The 19,456-nt window shown below is 45.3% G+C and overlaps 1 protein-coding gene across 1 annotated transcript in view; it reads left to right on the plus strand.

Moving 5' to 3' along the window:
• LOC130885512 (cytidine monophosphate-N-acetylneuraminic acid hydroxylase) overlaps window positions 1-19,456 on the plus strand; it is a 54,915-nt gene that overhangs the window by 31,877 nt on the left and 3,582 nt on the right. The window contains exons 9-12 of the mRNA XM_057787051.1: window positions 6,420-6,560; window positions 9,063-9,237; window positions 10,709-10,825; window positions 16,200-16,315. Of these exons, the coding sequence (XP_057643034.1) occupies window positions 6,420-6,560; window positions 9,063-9,237; window positions 10,709-10,825; window positions 16,200-16,315 (549 nt within the window). The remainder of the gene's footprint in view (window positions 1-6,419; window positions 6,561-9,062; window positions 9,238-10,708; window positions 10,826-16,199; window positions 16,316-19,456) is intronic.

A 19,456-nucleotide genomic window follows, 5' to 3' on the forward strand; every position in this document is an offset into this window, starting at 1 on the left:
CTTTTTAGGAACCCCCACATTGATCGCCATAGTGGCTGTACCAGTTTGCACTCCCACCAGTAGTGGTTGAGGGTTCCGTGTTCCCCACGTCTTTGCAGCATCTGTCATCTTACTCTCAGCTATTCTGACGGGAGTTAGATGAAATATCAAAAGTAGTTTTAATATTTGCATTTCCCTGATGGCTAAGAATTTTTAGAAATATTTCTTACCTATTTATAGTTCTTCTGAGAACTCTCTGTTCGGTTCCATAGTCCTCTTTTAATTTCGATTTGTTTTCTTGGTGTACTAGGAAGGCATCTAGATAGCAAATAAGATAGATAATTGCAGGAGCTGCAGTGGGGGGACCACAGCACAGCAGCATAGCCTTCAGGGTGAGCAGCATCCTTCCATGTGGCTGATGGTGATGTAAAATGGCTCGACCATGCTGGAGGAAGTTTGGAGGCTGCTTTAAAGCTCACCTTACTAGGTGGTCTAGCATTTCCCTTCCTGGGCATTTGTTCTGTGAAGATGCAAGCCTTAATTTACACAAAGCTATATGAAAATATAAATAATAGCCTTGTTCATGATTACCAAGTCAACCCACATGCCGTGAAAAAGGATAAACAAACTGTGAAGCCATAATTTGAAGTTTGTGATCCTCTTCTCTCAGCTTCATGAGTGCTGGGGTCACAGGCATCTGTCACCGTGCCAAATAGAGTTTTATCATTTTAAGTGCTCACTGCAATGTTAAAGAAGTTTAAATCTCGCTTTTATAAAACTCTGTTAGTTAAGTGTGCAGCTTAGGTGCTCCAAAGCACACACAGTCGTAACTGAACCTCCAGAAAGCATATCTGTATGAGTAACGCCATCTGTTCCACAATGAAAACTATTGTTGCATTCATTCACATGAATGAATCTCTAAGGCATTGTGGAGTGATGGACGGCAGCTTCAAAAGTATACAAGCCTCAGGTGGTTTATATGTAGTTTATATGGCAATTTAGAGGAAAGAAAAACAAAGCAACGAGAATGAAGCACAGACCAGTTTTTGTCAGAGCTGAGGGGTTGGGAGACGGGAAAGCACAGTGCAATGCAAGGAAGTTTTGGGAGTGATAAGCTTGTATTCTGACTGGGACTCACAGAAACCTGCACATGGCTAACGCCCATGGGACTGTATTCCACAGAGATGTAAGTATATTTGAAAAGTTAAAGAATAAAGAGCGAACTTGATAATTTTTTAAAATTAGTGCATGAAGCAGTAGATTTCCTCCCGACATCTCACGCCTGCAGATTGTTGGTTTGGCTCACGTTCAGCCGCCATCGCTCTCCGACTACCAGCTATTCAGAGAGTCATCCTTCTGCCTTCAGGCAGACATGATTCTTCTTTTATGTAAAGTTATATTTGCTTGTTTAGTGTGTGGGGGTGGGGGGAGGGTCTGAGGACAATCTGCGGCCCTCAGTTCTCGTTTACCATGTAAGTCCCAGGAGTCAAACTCAGGTGGGCAGGTTTGGTGGCAAGTGCTCTCACCTGCTGGGCTGTCTCACCAACCTTTTTTCTTTGAAGATTTACCTATTTTTAATAGTTTTCGTATAAGTATATACCGCACGTTGCGTATACTTCCATGTCCCGACCTTCCCTTTCTTCCCCTCCTGTTAGTCGCTTTAGACAAGTCTACTTCTACTTCCGTGTCCCATGTGCATCTATGATTTCACAGCGTGATGATCCAGAAGAAGTTTCCCAAGCCAAAATAGAGTATTTAAAGCATATTTGTGAACAAGCAAATTGTGCTGCGATGCACATTTTTACAGAGCTCATAATCTCTTCGGAAAATAAAAACCCATTTTACAGTATGTGTAGCTACATTTTATTTTAGTTTTCATTTACTCTTTTTTTTGTGATAGAATCTTGCTATGCAGGCCACCTTGGCCTCAAACCTGGAATCCCTCAGCTTCTACCTCTTGAGTGCCAAGATTACAGCCATTTACCACCATGCCAGGCTTAAGTCTGTCATTTTAAAGGCTAAACAAAATTTTGCAGGTATTGAAATTTTGTTCTTACAAAAAATGTTTTTGTTACATATACAATGTGGTTGACAGCTGTTGCTTACTGTGACTAAAACCCCAGCCAGGACTTTATGAGCAAGTGCCCTCTGCTCTATGAGGATCAATTTTAGGACACAGTTGCTGCAAACTTTTTGGGACTTGGAGGTGGAACACAGACACTGCCTACCCTCAAACAGCAAAGCTCTGTCAGCTTCAGATGGGCATGGTTGTGTCTGTGTTTTTCTGATTTCACTAAGTAATGAAGAAGGCAGTTTTGAGATAAATTTTCATGACAATAATCACTCAAGGATGGCCCCTGACTTCCTGTTGAGTGGTGACAGGAACACAGGAGAAGAGACAGTGGTGTGGGATTCAGGCTCTGGTTCTACTGCCATTTATTGTAACCAATTATCCCACACTTATGATTTCCTTTGTCTCACGGCTAAGATATGGCTCAGTTTGCTGATACCTATCTTTCACCAGGTGGCCCTGCATTTGGAACCACCCAATGTTTCCTGTGACAGATACTTTTTTCTTTTCTGTATCCTTCTTGATGCTCTCTAGGTATCTTGACTCTTTCAAATATTTTTAGTAAGAATGACTCAAAGTTAAAGGACAGCTTCCTGTGGTCAGTGCTGGTTCCGCTTTTTTTGTGTCATGTATTATTTATAAAATAGCACAGTGTTAGAGATAAGGGGAGTAAGAAGTAAAATGTCTGTCCTTATGGTTCTAGTTTGTAGAAAGAAGAAAAAGCAATCATAATACAGGCTAGCAAATACCATGGAATGGAAATCAGGGCCGGCGATAAAATGATGACTTTTGGCCTAGTGAAGGCTATGTTCAAAAATTAATTGGGACCTTATCAGAAAAGACAAGGAGGTGCTGAGCTGCTGGACTGTAGTTTATGACAGGACTTGATAACGCACACCTATAACCCCAGCACTTAGGAGGCAGAGGCAGGAAAATTGACAAAAGGTCAAGGCCAGTTCTACAGGGAAAGCTTCAGCCCCTCCTGCGCTGCACTGGGAGAACCTATGGAAGAAGAATTTTAGGGAGAGAGTCTGCAGCTCAGTCCAAGGGCTGGAGCAGGGGGCATTACGAAGAAAGCAGGGAAAAGGTTGGGACCCAGACTGGACCCACAGTGTCTGCCATAATCCACAGTTTGGGGTCTCTTATGAGGGTTTGGGGAACCCAGGAAAGGAGTCTATCCAGGAAGAGGAACATCACAAGATGGCAGGTCATGTGTCTAGAGGGTGGCAAAGGCAAAAAGGACACTGGTTTGGCGAGCCATTTGAAACGATTGCTCTTACCCAGGAAGGAACGGTGAGTGGCAGTGGAAAGAGAGAAGAGAATTCAGATGAATGGAACGTGAAGTTGCTGAAAGCAGGGGTCTCAGAAAAACTGGAGGTGGTGTGTTCTAATCAGAGCTTTCTCCCCTGCCTGCCAGTTTCCAAATAACCACCAAGGCTTAATATTAGTTATACATGTTTGGCTGATGCCTCAGGCTTCTTACTGGCTAGCTCTTACATTTAAATTAACCCATTTCTTTTAATCTGTGTATCGCCACATGGCCTGTGGCTTACCAGTGGTACTCTGGCATGTTGTGTCTTGGGCGGCTGGATGGTTTCTCCCAGATTCCACCCTTCTTCACCTGTATCTCTGCTTATATTTCCTTCCTGGCTCTGTCCTGCCTTGTCACAGATCAAAGCAGCTTTATTTATCAACCAACGTTCACAGTGTATAGGACCCCACCATAGTGTGTGTTTACTCAGGGAGTACTCAACCTCCCAACACAATGCTGTCTGTAAAAGTAACTAATAGTCACAATTCTATATGTAAGCAGCTAGAAAGTGTCCTCAGTGCCCATGACACTTGAGATGATGGTGTGGGGATACTGATTTCATTATTATTGCAGATAAATATTGTCTACAATATTGTACAATAATATTGTAATGAGACAAACACATATTATGAAGTTGTGGAAGTCTGTGAACTCATGGGTGCACACATAAACATGCTCATGAGTACACACACTCATGCATTCACATATGCACATGTTCATGGGTGCATGTACACACATGCTTATTGGTACACACACTCACAGGTGCACACATGCATATGCTCACAGGTAAATATATGCACATGTTCACAGGAACACACACATATATCATAGGAGCATACATGCACATGCTCACAGGTGCACACATGCACATCCTCATAGGCACACACTCATGGGTACACACACATGTACATGCTCATAGGTGCACATACTCACAGGCACACGTGCACATGCTCATAGGTGCACACATGTACATACTCACAGGTGAACATATGCATATGCTCATGGGTGCACACATGTACACACTCACAGTTGCATACATGCACACACTCATGTGCACACACATACACTCATGGGTGCATACATGCACATGCTCAAGGTGCACACAAGCACATACTCACAGGTGAACATATGCATACATTAGTGGTGCATGTATGTACATGCTCACAGGTGCACTCATGCACACGATTATAGGTACACGTGTTCATGTGTGCACACATGCACATACATGCTCTCAGGTGTACACATGCACATGCTCACAGGTTCATACATGCAAATGCTAATGGGCACAGACATGCACACACTCAGGAGTGCACACATGCACACTTCATAGGTGCACACATGCACATACTCAGAGGTACACACATGTACATACTCACAAGTGCACATATGCACATGCTCACAGGTGCACATATGCACACACTCACAGGTGCACACATACTCATACTCACGGGTGCACACATGCACATGCTCACAAGTGCACATATGCATATGTTCACAGGTATACATATACATACTTACAGGTGCACATATGCACATACTCACAGGTGTATACTTGCACACACTCACAGGTGCACACATGCACATATTCACTGGTGCACATATGTACACACTCACAGGTGCTCATATGCACACATTCATGAATACACCCATGCACATGTTCACAAGTGCACATATGCACATGCTCACAAGTGCACATATGCACATGCTCACAAGTGCACTTATGCACATACTTACTGGTGCACATATGCACTTACTCATGGGTGCACACATGCAGACATAGGCACACACATGCACATACTCACACGTGCACATATGCACAGACCCACACAGGAACTGAAGCATCAGAAAGCTGCTGGGAGCAAGGACAAGGCCATGGGCGGTGACTGTGTTTTCAGGAAGGAAACACAGATGTTGGTTCATGTTCTAGTTAACAATCTGACTAAATGTCAGATCTAGAGAACCACCTTGAAGCAAAGGATGGCCAAGTCTCTTTAGCAGTAAGGTCTGTGTAAGTCCCTGTGAGGTGAATGCAATGATAAATCCATTTTCTCTGCATCTCCCGTTTTCTGTCCCAACACCAATGTCAGTGTGATGTGGAGATTGACAAGGTTATTGTGAGAAAGGTGGTGATGTGGTGCTTGATTTGGGGGAGGCCAAGCTTTAATGTTGTAATTAAATTCTAGATCTTGAACTATAGCTCTAGTACAGTGGTAAAGTCCTTACCTTTCACGCACGAGAAAAGAGAAGAAAAAGGAGGAACCAGGCCTCAGGAAGGATTATGATTGAGGATATGTGTTCTTCTGTAATGAGTGGATTTTCAAAAGGTTCCTTGTTTCCTCTTTCCTCCCACACCCTGCTCTTCTTTCTGTGTGTGCACGCACACACGTGTGGTGGTGCGTGTGGATGCATATCACTGTAGGTGTCAGAGGCCAACCATGAGTGTCGTTCTTCAGGTGCTATCCGCCTGTGTTTTTGAAACAGGATCTGTCACTGCTGGGCTATTCGACCAGCACTGAGGCTAAGAGGTACAGTTTTAATGGTTTCGAGGACAGAGACTTTCCAGATTTTGTTCTGAAAGCTAGAGAGAGGCCCTGGGGTCTGTCTGCAGTCTGAGCCTGTGCAGGTCATGCGATATGCAGCCTTTGCTTCCTTCTCTAGGAAATGAATGCGCTGATAGCAGCAATCTCATGAGGCCTTGCAAGACAAAGTCAACTAGTTCATATCAAGCACTTGGTATAGTGCCTGCCGAGTAATTGTCAATCCATCTTCATTTCAGCTGATATTCAGTATGAATGTGCAATTACTGCCTGTGTGTAATAGTCACTAATGGTTTCTCAAACTTAATTCCAACCACCACTGGAGTCTACTTACAAAACAAAAGATATGAACAAGTTCCTTGGCTGATTAGGGACGTTAGCCCAAACATGGTCTTTATTTTTCCTAGCTGTGTGTGGAGGGGGTTTGGAGAGTGAGAATAACGGGTGAACCAAATGTTCACTCTTGCTACCACACTCCTGAGAATGAACTCTCTTATCTGGCAATGCTCCTGTTTCCTAGGTATATTAAGGAAACAAACACTAAAAATGACCCGAACCAACTCAACAATCTTATCAAGAAAAGCTGTGAAGTGATGACATGGACTCCACAGCCTGGAGCTACCCTTGACCTGGGCAGGATGTTGAAGGACCCAACAGACAGGTATGGGGGATAAAATGCCTTATACAGTGTTTATAATATGATGAAAGGCTCCCTACTCTTCTGTGGTTTCATTAAGTTTTGTTGACTAACATGCTAAGCTTACCTGATAAAATCCCCATCTCCCTTTAGAAAGTGAGCCAGGGGATCCTAGAGCCAGGAAGGATGCCACACACCTGCAATCCTAGCCCTTAGGAAGCTGAGGCAGGAGGAGCAGGCCAGACTGCGCTAGTTGAGACCCTGACTCAAGAAAAGTAAATAAGCCGGGCGGTGGTGGCGCACGCCTTTAATCCCAGCACTTGGGAGGCAGAGGCAGGTGGATCTCTGTGAGTTCGAGACCAGCCTGGTCTACAAGAGCTAGTTCCAGGACAGACTCCAAAACCACAGAGAAACCCTGTCTCAAAAAACCAAAAAAAAAAAAAAAAAAAAAAGGAAATATACGTCTCACTGTTTAATAAAATAGACTGGTAAATATCTCTCAAATCAGACAATTTTCCCAAGCATTTCACCCCGGCTCAGGCACTTTCATCACCTCAGGGCTTTACCAGGGAGTAAAAGGAAGAGGCTGGAGGTGGTTCGGTCATTAAGAGCACTTGCTGCTGCCCCAGAAGCCCAGAGTTCAACTGCCAGCATCTGTGTAGGGTGGTCCAGAAAGCTCGTTGTCACGCCAGTGCAAGTCTGACCTATAAAATTAGCAGCACCTTTCAAAATATCAGACAGGAAAATCCAATTCCAAAAGGTTAGCCTGGACTCCAGAGGCCTATAGTTTTGTAAGTACACATCCTGAGCCACATAGCCATAAAATTCTGACCCAGATGTAGAAACGCTCATATTGTAGGAAGTGAGCAGCAAGCAAGTTGGTGTTGCCCTTTGCTGACTTCTCGGATATGACTAGAGCCTGGTCAGCTCTCCTTCACAGACTTCAGTTGTTCCTCACACGGCTCCATCTCGCTTCCCTTCCCTCATCTTCATCACTCACTCAGGGGCTGTCCCCTGCCTCTCCCTCACAAGCCTTCCTTCATGCTAGTGCTTCTCAGTTTGCAGGTCATGGTGTACTGGCTGGACATCCAACCAAGTCATCGGTCATAACCAACATTTTCACTAAAAGAAAATTTCATCAGTAGGAATAAAAACTAAGCATATTGCATGTAGTAAGGGTTTTCTTTATGGGTTAACTTTGCCGCCTGATGGAGACAGTTCTTAGCTGGGAGTCTAAGTGCCCATCTGTAATCCCAGCCCATGAGGAAGCAGGAGGATTGGCAAGAGTTCAAGGCCAGCCTGGTTTGTTTCAGGGTTACAGAGTGAGGTCTTGCTCCCTCACCACATCCCTACACAAAACAGTTCTTACAGGAATTACAGGGAAACTGTGGGAATTCCCTCTCTTTGTTGCCGACAAGCAATCTTTCAGAGCTGATACACTTTGGGTGCCTCTGTAGCCTCAGAGACAAGAGGGACTCAAAGGGTATCTTTGAGAAGATTCTACTATTGCCTCCAAACATCAGTAGGCACAGATATATTTGCCCCCTGAGCTTTATCCTTATTCACTTCACATCCTATTATTTTCTCAGAATTCAAGGGTCTGTGTCCCATACAGTGATATTTCTCCCCCAGATGAACCGGACTTTAAGACTGTCTATCCTACCAACCAGATTTAAAGAGAAAGTTGTACAACTGTCTGAAAACAGGAGTTTGATTGACAGACAGAGCACAGTATATCACAAAATCCTATAGGCTAAAGTTTATTTATATGCTCAAATATTTACTGGGCACCGCATAGCCAGCCTTTCCCTGAAGATACGAACAGCCATTTATTCACCTCAGAAGGACACCGTTAATGGATGAAAGAGCCAGTTCTACCCAAGTGTAGCTTGGTGAGCCAGTGAATTCATTGGGGTCTCTCATACCAGCATCGTTGGCTCATTAGAGAAAATTCCAACCCATTACAGTTCCACTCATAAAAGCTGCAACCCTGCAGCTCTTAGCCCAACCCGTGGGCAGCTCTGCAGGAGTGTGCCCTCTCCCCAACTGTTGTGGATGGCTTGTAGAGCTTGGGGAAGGCGTCTGTTTAGCCTTTGAGTTTTCTTAGCTTCCTGAGTCTTAGGAGCCTCCACTCCCAGCAAGAAACGTCTTCGGTCCTTGCGCTGCTTTCACCAAATGCCTATGGTAATTGAGATGCAGGGTCAACTGGGTACCACATCCACAAAGTCCATACAAGTTGATCATGTTCAACGCATCCATCACTCAGCTATTTGGAGCAGAAGGGTCCAAATCGGAGACCTTGCAGCTTTACATCTGCAGACATGCACAAGATTAGTCAATGAAGTCTGACTTGGGAACCTTGCCCATTAACTAGCGAATGGAAGTGGTGTGGCTTGGCCTACGCTGGACCCGGGAGGCAGGCACACATCTTGAAACTCCTCCGGTGGGGTTTTTCTCAAAGTATTAGTTTTGCCTTCCTTGTTTGCTGCTTGCTTTTCTAACCCTCCTCCTCTTCGTGTTTTTAAGCAAGGGCATCATGGAGCCTCCAGAAGGGACAAAAATTTACAAGGATTCCTGGAACTTTGACCCGTACCTGGAGACCTTGCATTCTGCTGTTGAAGATGAAATCTTTCTTCACCCATCCTGGATAAAAGAGTACTTCACCTGGGCTGGATTCAAGAATTACAACCTGGTGGTCAGGGTATGCTCTCTTGTAGTCCAGAGATCTTTGCAGTCCCCTGGTTTCCAGCTTAGTTTCTAATCAGCTCTCCAAAGGGCCCAGCAGAGGCTTGCAGAACTCCGTGAGCTGTAGCGCTCTTTTGAAGCTGCAGGGCCATTAGGCGCAGCTCAGTTTGCCTTTTGCAGTATTTTTCTCCCTTATCACCATGCATTAAAAGTTTTTAAATCACTGTATAAGAAGTCCTAGGGTCCTTGTAGCATTTTCATCTCTACTTTGATTTGGCTGGTGCCTTTCCTCTCCTGGAACCCCATCCTCTGTACCCTTCTGCCTAGGCGTTCCCCTTCGAGTGTGTTTTATTACCCCCTCCGCCCTTCTCTCTCGCGGTTGTCAGTAGTTTCCATTGCCTGGCGCATCAGGAATGCTTAACTGTGGAGCCAGAGGGTGGAGTCCGCTCAGAGGGAGCAGTGTGAGACAGAAGCAGCCAATGCCAACTGTGCGGAGGACCCCCCTCCCCATTTACTGTCCAGCCCCTGAGCATCAGTTCCAGTCACACTTGCTGTACCCCATAGTTGTGGTTCTCCAGAACCACGCTTCCCTGTGCCCACCCATGGCCATATGTCCCCTGCTTAACACCAAAGATGGAATGAGCATGTGTGAGGCTCTCCCTCCCTTCTTAAGATGAGTTATTTCCAGATTAGGTCATTTCTATATTTGAGGCATTCTCTTTTAATGATGTAAAGGAATAACAGGTCTAAAACCATATTTGAATGTTATAAAATGTGCTCACTCTAGCTCTCAGCTTTTTTTTTTTTTTTTTTTTTGAGGAAATCACCTTTGAAACCCAAAGCAATAGGAAACTGAATGCTGTTTTCACTTGGGTAATCAGATTGAAAAGGAAGCTTTTTAAAACTTTTAATGAATATATTATTTAAAATGGCATTGATTTATTATTTGCTTATTTATGTGTGTGTGCATGAGTATTTGTGCTACAGCGAGTGTGTGGAGGTCAGGGAGCAGCTTGTGGGGATCAGTTCCCTCCTTCACCATGTGGGTTCCAGGCATTGGACTCACGTGGTCAGCCGTGGGGGCAAGCACCTTCACCTGCTGTGCTGCCACACTGGTCCTGTGAATGTACTTCTGTTCAGCTGCTGTGTGGTGTGGGGTGTAATCCGACTGTAGGGTCCTCATCTGAAAGCCTCCAGTGCATCTTGATATCTCGATGCTGATAATGCTCTACGCCATTGAAGTTAGAGCAGCGAGAGGCAGCGGCTTTGCGGCTGTAGAAGGTGAAGAATGTAACGCTGCCAGTTCAAGAGAGAGAGGCTGGAATAGAGGAAGGGGGGAGTGTAGAGGGAGGAAGGAAGATGGGAGGGTTGTATTTCAACTCACTGCTATTCTTTCAGAGTGTTTAAGATTTCTGCCATCTTAGAATGTCTTAAAGACCGTGACACTGATGAACGCTCTTCCATTTGCCGCCTTGTCATTTGCACAGATGATCGAAACAGATGAAGACTTCAACGCTTTGCCTGGAGGGTACGACTATCTGGTGGACTTTCTAGATTTGTCTTTTCCAAAAGAGAGACCAAGCAGGGAGCATCCCTATGAAGAAGTGAGCAGCTCCCCTGGTGGGGATCCCTTCCCCTTCCTCTCCCTCTCCCTCTTCCTTAGCACCTTCCCCTTCTCCTCCCTTCTTCTGCTGTCTTTATCATTTGCTTCTTTCCTTCTCCCTTCCCACCACCCCTCTTCTGCTGACTCAGAAACACAACTCAAAACAAGTAAGGCATGATTTATCCTTGAGCCAAATATGAGTGACCGTGGCCTGGGAACATGAATACAGATTGTTCCAAATGACACACTACAGTATGGAAATGACTTATGAAGCTCTTTATTTCAGAGTAAAGTCTTAACTCAAGGTGTTTCCCAAAGGGAGCCTAGGGCAGACAAGTCATCACAAAGCGGGGAATGATCTGCTGTAGACTTCAGGGACTATAAGATGGCGTTCTTAGCTTTTGGACTGATGGAAACTCATGGTCTGCTAAGTCAATGCCTTCCAAAGGTGTTGTCTGATAGGCAACAGAATGTTGGCTCAGGCACAAAGGCAGGCAATGGGTGGCTATTAAAGAAGCTAAAGACAGCCCGAGACCATTTTGACTGTGGCTGACATCTCTCCATAATCGCGGAGTTTTAATCAGCCAGTCAGCCTCTCACAACTCTTACACTGGGGTGGCTTTTTTCCCTGGGTATGTCATGGTCTCTTCTGTGTCCAGCAGAACCTCAGACAGATCATCTGTAACGTGACCTTTGGTACGGTCATGCCATTTTCAGTGTCCCCACCAAGCCAATTGTCAAAACCACAGACTAATATACAAAACGACACACTAAAAGTTCTATTAATCCAGGGTGCACTGTGAGAGCACAAAAGGACTTGTCAGCAGGGATTCTCCCTAGGGTGCCTCCAAAATAACGAAGAATTGCCATTTCTCAGGCCTCTGCAGGTTACACTAGAGATCCCCTGCAGAATGTGCTTACGTCCCAACGAGAGCAGCTGCCTTTCTTGATCTTTATTCCACAGCAAAGGTGTACTCCGACAGCTATTCAAGCCTTAGGTGGCAGACATAATTTATCCCAGCGGGTGGCACAGCTCTGGGACTCAAAATGAGCCTAAAAGGCCGGTCGTGGTGGCACACGCCTTTAATCCCAGCACTCAGGAGGCAGAGGCAGGAGGATCTCTGTGAGTTGGAGGCAACAAAGAGCCTAAATGGTTTATATACCTCAAGTATGGAGCTAAGGAGCGGTCAAAATCTAAAGGCAGCTGCCAAACCAGGCTACACAGAAAAGCAAACAGTGAGCGCTGTCCAATAGTCGGGAGCTTCCCTGCTCCAGAAGCACAGAACCGAGGCAAATAACTCAACGGAGCCTTCAAAATAACAGTTCTTTAAAATGTCCTTTTTTTTTTTAAATAAATCAATGACAAAATCATAAAACAAACCAAGGACAGAACCCTGAAAGTGCCCTCAGAACCCTGAAAATGTTCCAGGAACGCCACATACCATAAAATCCAACAAATAGAGTGTTCTTCACAAGCAAGGCCAGAATCCCAAACCCCCTTTCCTCTATCGGCTCTTCAGTTTGTGTTCACAGGCAACTGCACCCAAGGGCCAGAGAATGAGGCAAGTTCCCCACTGGGAATCTACCTCCCTCTTGCCAAGGGGTCAGTGAGCTACAAGTTTGCCTCCTGGTTGGCTTCTCCAAAGTTGTTGCCCAGTGACCTAAGTTCACTTAACCCCTAGCACCTTAAAAAGAACTAGAAAACAAATTGACGGAAAATGAGGTTTGTTTCCCACTAGGCCAGCCTGGCCTTTTCTTCACAGTGTTACAGTTTTATATAGACCAAGAGACCAAGCAAGAATGTGCACAAGTTCACCTCAGTTGTCGAAACTGTGCGGCATCTTTTGTGCAAGGCAAATTCCTCCAGGACACCAGGGTTTCAGCCTTTCCCTCCCCCCAGCGTCGGATTCCCAAGGAGCTTTCAGTAGTCTGTAACAGCAGAGGTACATCTCAGTCTCTAAGGGCGATCAGCCAGAGTCTCTAGAAAGGGAGTGGAGTCAGTGTGAACATGGCATGCTTTATTGGGCCCAGCAAATCCCTTGGCATGACTGTGTGGTATCCAGGAAGGATCCTTGGCCTTGGAGACAGGTCAAGATGAAAATGGGTGTCCATCACTGTTGAACACAAACTGCTCACCATGAAACTTCAAGCAAGTTGTTTGGCCTATCTGATCCTTAATTCTCCTTCCCGCCCTACCAAGCTGCTGGATTGGGCACAGGGGAGGATGCATAAAAGCGCGCATTGTAGCAATCTCTCCACAGATTATACAGTGTTAGCCGTGGTTCCAGGGCCTTCTTTCTGCCACTGAGATTATTGTGGAAGTCCCTAACTGGAGAGATGAAACAAGACCTCCATGTCCTAGACATGATGGCTGCCTCATTAGTGACACTGCTGTCACTCTGTCCTGTCCCCCATCTCTGTGTCTCTGTCTCTGTCTTTCTCTCCCTATCTTTCTGTTTCTATCTATCTATCTATCTATCTATCTATCTATCTATCTATCTATCTATCTATCTATCTATCTATGTCTCTCTGTCTCTGTCTCTCTATCAAGGTCTCTCTCTGTCTCTCTTTATCTTATTGTCTTGGCTGAAACTCTCTCTGTAGACCAGAATGACCTCAACTCACAGAGATCTGCCTGCCTCTTCCTCCCCAGTACTGGGATTAAAATCTTTAACATGCTAATGTGCCTGGCTTTTAGTGGGGTATATTTTAGTACACTGAGTTGCATTTTATGTTATGTTATAACTGCAGCAGAACTTACTCTGATTTATAGATATAGAAAACAAAGTTTTCACTTGTGAGAAGACCCATGTAACCATCCCTTTCTTTATTCTCAATTTAGCCATATTTATATCAAAATGTTGAGCTCAAGCCGTCCTCTGCTTCAGAGTCCGTTAAACTGTTCTGTACCGAGCACTGTGGCAAACATTTCGTAAATATTGTCGACATCATTGTTTGCCCCATTCTATGTTGCAATGCCAAGGCCATCCAAGCCAAAATACACTTTCGTGTCCAATCTGAACAGCAGCGCTTGTGGGCTTTGTGTGGTGGTGGCAAGCTTCATGCAAGGTTCACATGCTATGTGTTCAGAACTAAGGCTGCAGTGGAATCTGTAATAGTTCTCGGGCAAGTACAGCTAGAAGTGCCTCGGATTCGTTCCATTTGAGCTTTATGGAAGTTTTGTTCATTGCACACGCAGAAACATTTTAGCATTGCCAAGTGTTTCCACAACACCTACATCCAGTTATACAGTCCTTCCTGCCAAAGGAGTGCCGTGGCTCACAGTGTCTGGGACCAACCTCAGCAGAGAAGAGGGGCTCAGATCTGGGATGTCTGGAAGGCCAAGTGAGTACATGGACACAGGATTCTGGTGCAAACTGGCAGGCTATCAGCGCAGGGCAGGACTTTTTTTTTTTTTAATCTATCTTTTTTTGTCCTGAGTTTTAAATCTCAGTCTATTATTATAAATTTTATGTAAGGAAAATGGTTTTTTTGTCACACACACACTGGGCAAAGCAGTTTAGGAGAAGCATAAAGATTTTTTTGAAATTAGAACATTGTCATTTATTATGACATTTTTTAGTTTTTAAGCCCCATAGCCATTACATTTTTAATTTTTAGCTTGGTTAATCATAAAACAACTTTTGAGGCTTTTGCCTCAGAGGCTAACTACTTGTAGTTTGTAGAAACATAGGTTAGTGGGTTTTACTCCATTGTCGTACCTTTTTTATTGTTGTTTTTTTTTTTTTACTATTTTAATTTTGTTTTATAAGGCCATGGGCAGTCAGCCCTACAGCCCTAGGTTTTTTAGAAGCATTATTTATTATAGTCAAGTTTTTTTATTTTAGTATAATTCTTTTGCCAAGTTTTATAATCAGGCAAAAAACCAATTCCTGCATTCTTCCCAATTTCCCCCAATTCTTTCATCAGTCAGGTTTTCCCCCCATAACCTGCTTTACAGCTTCAATGCCTGCCCGCTCTATCAGATCAGAAGGACTCATACTATCATACAGCACATCCATAGTTTCAGAAGCCACTGGTGTGGAAGGAGAAAAAGAACATGAAGAACGAGGACACTGGTAGAATTGCTATAACCAGAATCATCTGTAACATTGCCAAGGGCGTATGCAGACGCCATAGAAGCGGTCCTCGGGGGCCACGTAGGTGTTTTCTCCTTGGTCCTCAAGTAACACCCTCATTGAGCTGCCACTGGGTTGCCTGGAGGGAGTTGCTTCCTGCATCTCAGGAACCACACGTGGAGGGGGGTATGCTTTGCCTTCTCCAGTTACAGTTTAAGAAGCTGAGCTTGGCCAGCCTGGTCTACAAGAGCTAGTTCCGAGACAGGCACCAAAGCTACAGAGAAACCCTGTCTCGAAAAAAAAAAAAAAAAAAAAAACAAAAAAAAGGATGAGCTTGAAACTGTACCCAATCTCACATACTTCATGTTTATATAAATCTCTTTTTCTGTCCCCCACCGCCATTACTAATCCTGTGTAACAGGGAAAAATCTGGTGGCACATGCCTGTAAATCCTAGCTGCTGTCATACTAAAGCAGGAGGATGGTGAATTTGAAGCAGTCGTGGGCTACAGAGTGAGGCCCTGGCAAACACACAACAAAAGAGAGGAAGGAAGAGAGGGAGGGGTGGGGACGCATGCACGCGCGCGCGTGCGCAAACACACACACACACACACACACAGAATGGGTGAGGGTGCCTAGCAGATTCCAGGTCACAGAGTCTGTCAACACAGGACTGAGACCAAAGCCATTTCAGCTTGTCCCTAACCCCGTGTCCTTTTGCCCACCAACTCCAATATCTGCCACAGGGATTCCTTAAGGGCTTTAACCACCTGATAGAAGGCAGTTCTGCTCACTGGCGCTTGGACACACACTTGCTGCCATGAACTCTGAGGCTCTGGCCAGCCTCTGGGTTTCAGGCAGGGACTGGTGTGTGCTGCTTTGGGAGTGACGGTCATAGTACCGTTTTCTGAGCACTCACTGCTTCATTTTAAGTGTTTTCTGTTCATAGGCTCTCTTGTTCGTCACCACAGTCCTATGAGGAATGTCACCTTTAGTCTTCCTTTTATAGATAGGGAAACTGAGGCAATAGTTTCTAAACCGCAAAGCTGGACCCGGATTTGAGCCTTTGACCTGGTCAGCTGGCCCACCTTCTAATCTGTATGTGCTCTGCTTCAGCCCACTCCATTCCCATGCTCCCAGCTCGCTCTGTCTATTGTCAGCCTGTGATCGTCCTCCGGGCATCTCTCCTTCCTTCGCTCCTCTCTGCCAGCACTGGCAGCTCCTACCCCTAAGGGCACGTGGGAATGAACTCTCACACACCAGAGCCACCCAGACGGCTGCTGTGCTGTCATTTCAGATCCGTAGCCGTGTGGATGTCATCAGGTACGTGGTGAAGCACGGGCTGCTGTGGGATGACCTGTACATTGGATTCCAGACCCGGCTGCAGAGGGACCCTGATATATACCATCACCTGTAAGCCTGCAAGGGCTTTTGATGCCTGGGGCCACGGGGGTGGGGGCGCACAGGGACATGGGGGGCATGATAGTGAGCAGAGGAGGAACACGGGGGCATAGCAGTGGCGGGGGAGCACAGGGGCCTGGGGAGTAAGGGGAGGGCATGGCAGCAGGCGGGGGGGGGGGAGTGGAGTCAACCACTGTGTCCCCGCTAGCACAGATGGGCAGATAGGAGAGGCCCCGTCCTTTTTCTCTGTGTTTTTAAGACAGGATGTAGCCTGGGCTGAACTCATGACAAGCTCTACTTTACCCTCTTTTACAGGCTGGGGTTACAGGAATGTACCATCATGCCTGGCATTTTGACAAGAAACTTGAGCTCAGTGTTCTATGACCTGGGTGGTTTTACAGGAATGGCCCACTGTGTTTGTGTGTGCTTATAAATGGCGTATCTATTTAAGGCCACCTTTAGAATCTCAGAAGGAACAATTTCCTGCCTTTACATGCACAAGATCAAAGAGAAGGTGGTCCTATTATCACCACAGGGCCTCTGAAAAGCTGCAAGGATTTCTTTTTTTAAAATTCATATTCTGGTAAAAGTTCCCGTCATTAAGCCTGCTGACCCGTTCACTCCCAGGGAGACCCGTATGGTGGAAGGGCAGAGATGACTGGAAGTTGTTCTCTGACCTCCATATGCACACCTGCGTGCATCACTTACATACACATGGAGGCACACACAAGATAAATTAGAATAAAATTTAAAAATCAGAATGTCTAAGTAAAGCCTTTTAACTGGTGGGTTACAATTATAGTCACTTTCTTTTTTTTTTACTTATTTTCATTTTAATTTTGGTTTTCTTTGTTTAGTTGGTTGGTTATGACAGGTACTCTATAGCCCAGATCAGCCTGATATTCACTGCATAGCTTAAGCTGTCCCCGAACTTACCATGATTCTCCTGGCTCAGCTTCCCACATGTTGAGTCACCTCATTCAGCCCCCCTCCTCGTTAATGTCTTAAAAACATATTTTTAAATGTAATGAATATAGAAGTATATGTCTGTTAAAGTCGTTATGGTTTCACAAGCCCCTACTGAAACCCATTTCCTGCCCATCCTTCCACGCTCTCTCTGGGTGACTCTTGATAAAAGGCCTTGTGCCTTCCTGGCCTATCTCTGGGCATGCCCACATTTCTGTTGACTGTCTTTGTCTTCCGTAACATGCCACAGACTGTTGGGAGGGTGTTACCACAGTATCTCAGTGCCACAGAAGTTAGACATTCTGCAGCTTCATCAGAATAGCCCAGCTACAACCCCGAGGTGGTTTTTCTGTCCGTCTTCTTTCTCTTGGAGTTGTGATATCTGAGTTTTCTCCAACAGAGCCCATGTAACTAGTGCCTCAGAGCAAAAGCCCAGGACACCCCACACCTCTTCCACCTCCAAACCTCTGTCTCAATATGCTCATGGGAAAAAAAGTCACAATGGTCCCTCTGTGAGCACATGTGTATGCATGTGGAGGTCATAAAACACTCAGTGTGACTGCATTAGATCAGGAAATAAAGGATACCAGTGGCTCAAATCTTCTTCAGGATACTGTCAGGAGTTTAAATAAGGGGAAGAATTGGTGGGTGGACCTGTGTATGGTTAGGTACTCCCGGCCACGCTGTGGTCTGCCTGGTTCTGTACTGTGGGGTAGTGGGCAGAAGTCCTTATTACTGCCTCTCTTCAGGGAATGAGCCAGTTCCTTCAAGGTAGTCACTTCTGTTCCAGGTGCAGCCCCACCCCCTAAATGGACTGTTGTCCTCATGGTGAGGTACAGAGGTGTGTTCTGGGGGGCTTTGTTCTTTCTGGAATCCAAGATGGACCATGGTTTAGGACAGTGAAGTATCTTTGGATCTTCAGCACTGAAGCAGGGAGAGCTAGGTCAGGTAGTCAGACAGCCCTTAGTCATTAGCGTGTCTGTGCAGAGCCAAGCAGGAGTCTGAGCTTCCGTGAAGGAGACGAACACAGAGTGAAGGAGGGGGTGCCAGCCTCACCCCTGCTTGAGTCGCCTTGTGGGCCCAAGTGAGAGGTCAGAGGTTTTGAGCGAGAGCAGCTGCAGTGCACCTGCCGTGCTTAAGCCTCAACAACTTCTTATTCTGGGTGGGGAAGAGAGAATGTGGCTGTTTCTGGGAGGTATCATTTCTGTATAAAATAAGTCATCTTGCAGTCATCTCGATACGGATGCTGAAGCTCTCGTGTGTCGTTCAGCTGGTTTTATCCTCGTTGACTTTGTTTTGTAGGAGTTGAGACAGGATCTCACATAGCCCAGGCTGGATTCCAATCCACTGTGTGGCTGACAATGATCTTGAACTGGTGACTCTCCTGCCTCTACCTTTCAAGGTCTAGGGTTACAGGTGTGACCCTTTGCCACATCTGGCTTATGTTGTGTTTTGAGAACAAAGGTCACGAGCACAAAAGGATGCCCTGATAAGTTCTGAGAAGCAGCCACAGGCCTATTTAACAGTTGCTCTTAAAACAGGATCTGTGGATCTGTTAAATATTTTTATCATAAAAATAATACATATTTATGGTCAAAGTTTTGAAAAACTTAGTTTAAAATATAAAAAATTAATATGAGAAATACTCCTCACTTGGGACAATTTGTGTATGGTATCTAGTTAATCTTTCTTTTTGTATTTCCAAACACACTGTGACTTTTTCCCAATGTGGACAATGCTGGCCTCATTCTTGCACACCGTTCCCACATCACTTTGTACTTTCTCACGTTATTTTAATGGCTGCCTGCCTGAATCCATACCCCGGTATTCAGACTTCATTTAACAATCTTTAGCCATTGAACCCTTTCTAACTTTTCACCATCTGAAGTAGTGGTTAGATGAATCATGTCTGTGCTTCTTGGCATGTTCTCTGTGCTTTCCTTGGGGTGAGTTCTTGGGTGTGCCATTAGTGAGTCTAGGTTCCCAGTCAACCAGACCATTGTTCAGGAGGCAGGTTCACCTCCTACATCCAAGGGGACACAGTCACTTCCACTAACGCTCCATCCTGAAGCTTTTGTGTATCTTATATGAATGCAACCTTCACTAATGAGAATTCGTTAAAGTGGAGCTTATTATAAAAAGACAGATGGCCATCATGTCTTAAGGGACTCTGAGAACTCTCAGATG

Source organism: Chionomys nivalis, chromosome 13 (assembly GCF_950005125.1).
Source record: "Chionomys nivalis chromosome 13, mChiNiv1.1, whole genome shotgun sequence".
Lineage (NCBI taxonomy): Eukaryota > Metazoa > Chordata > Mammalia > Rodentia > Cricetidae > Chionomys > Chionomys nivalis.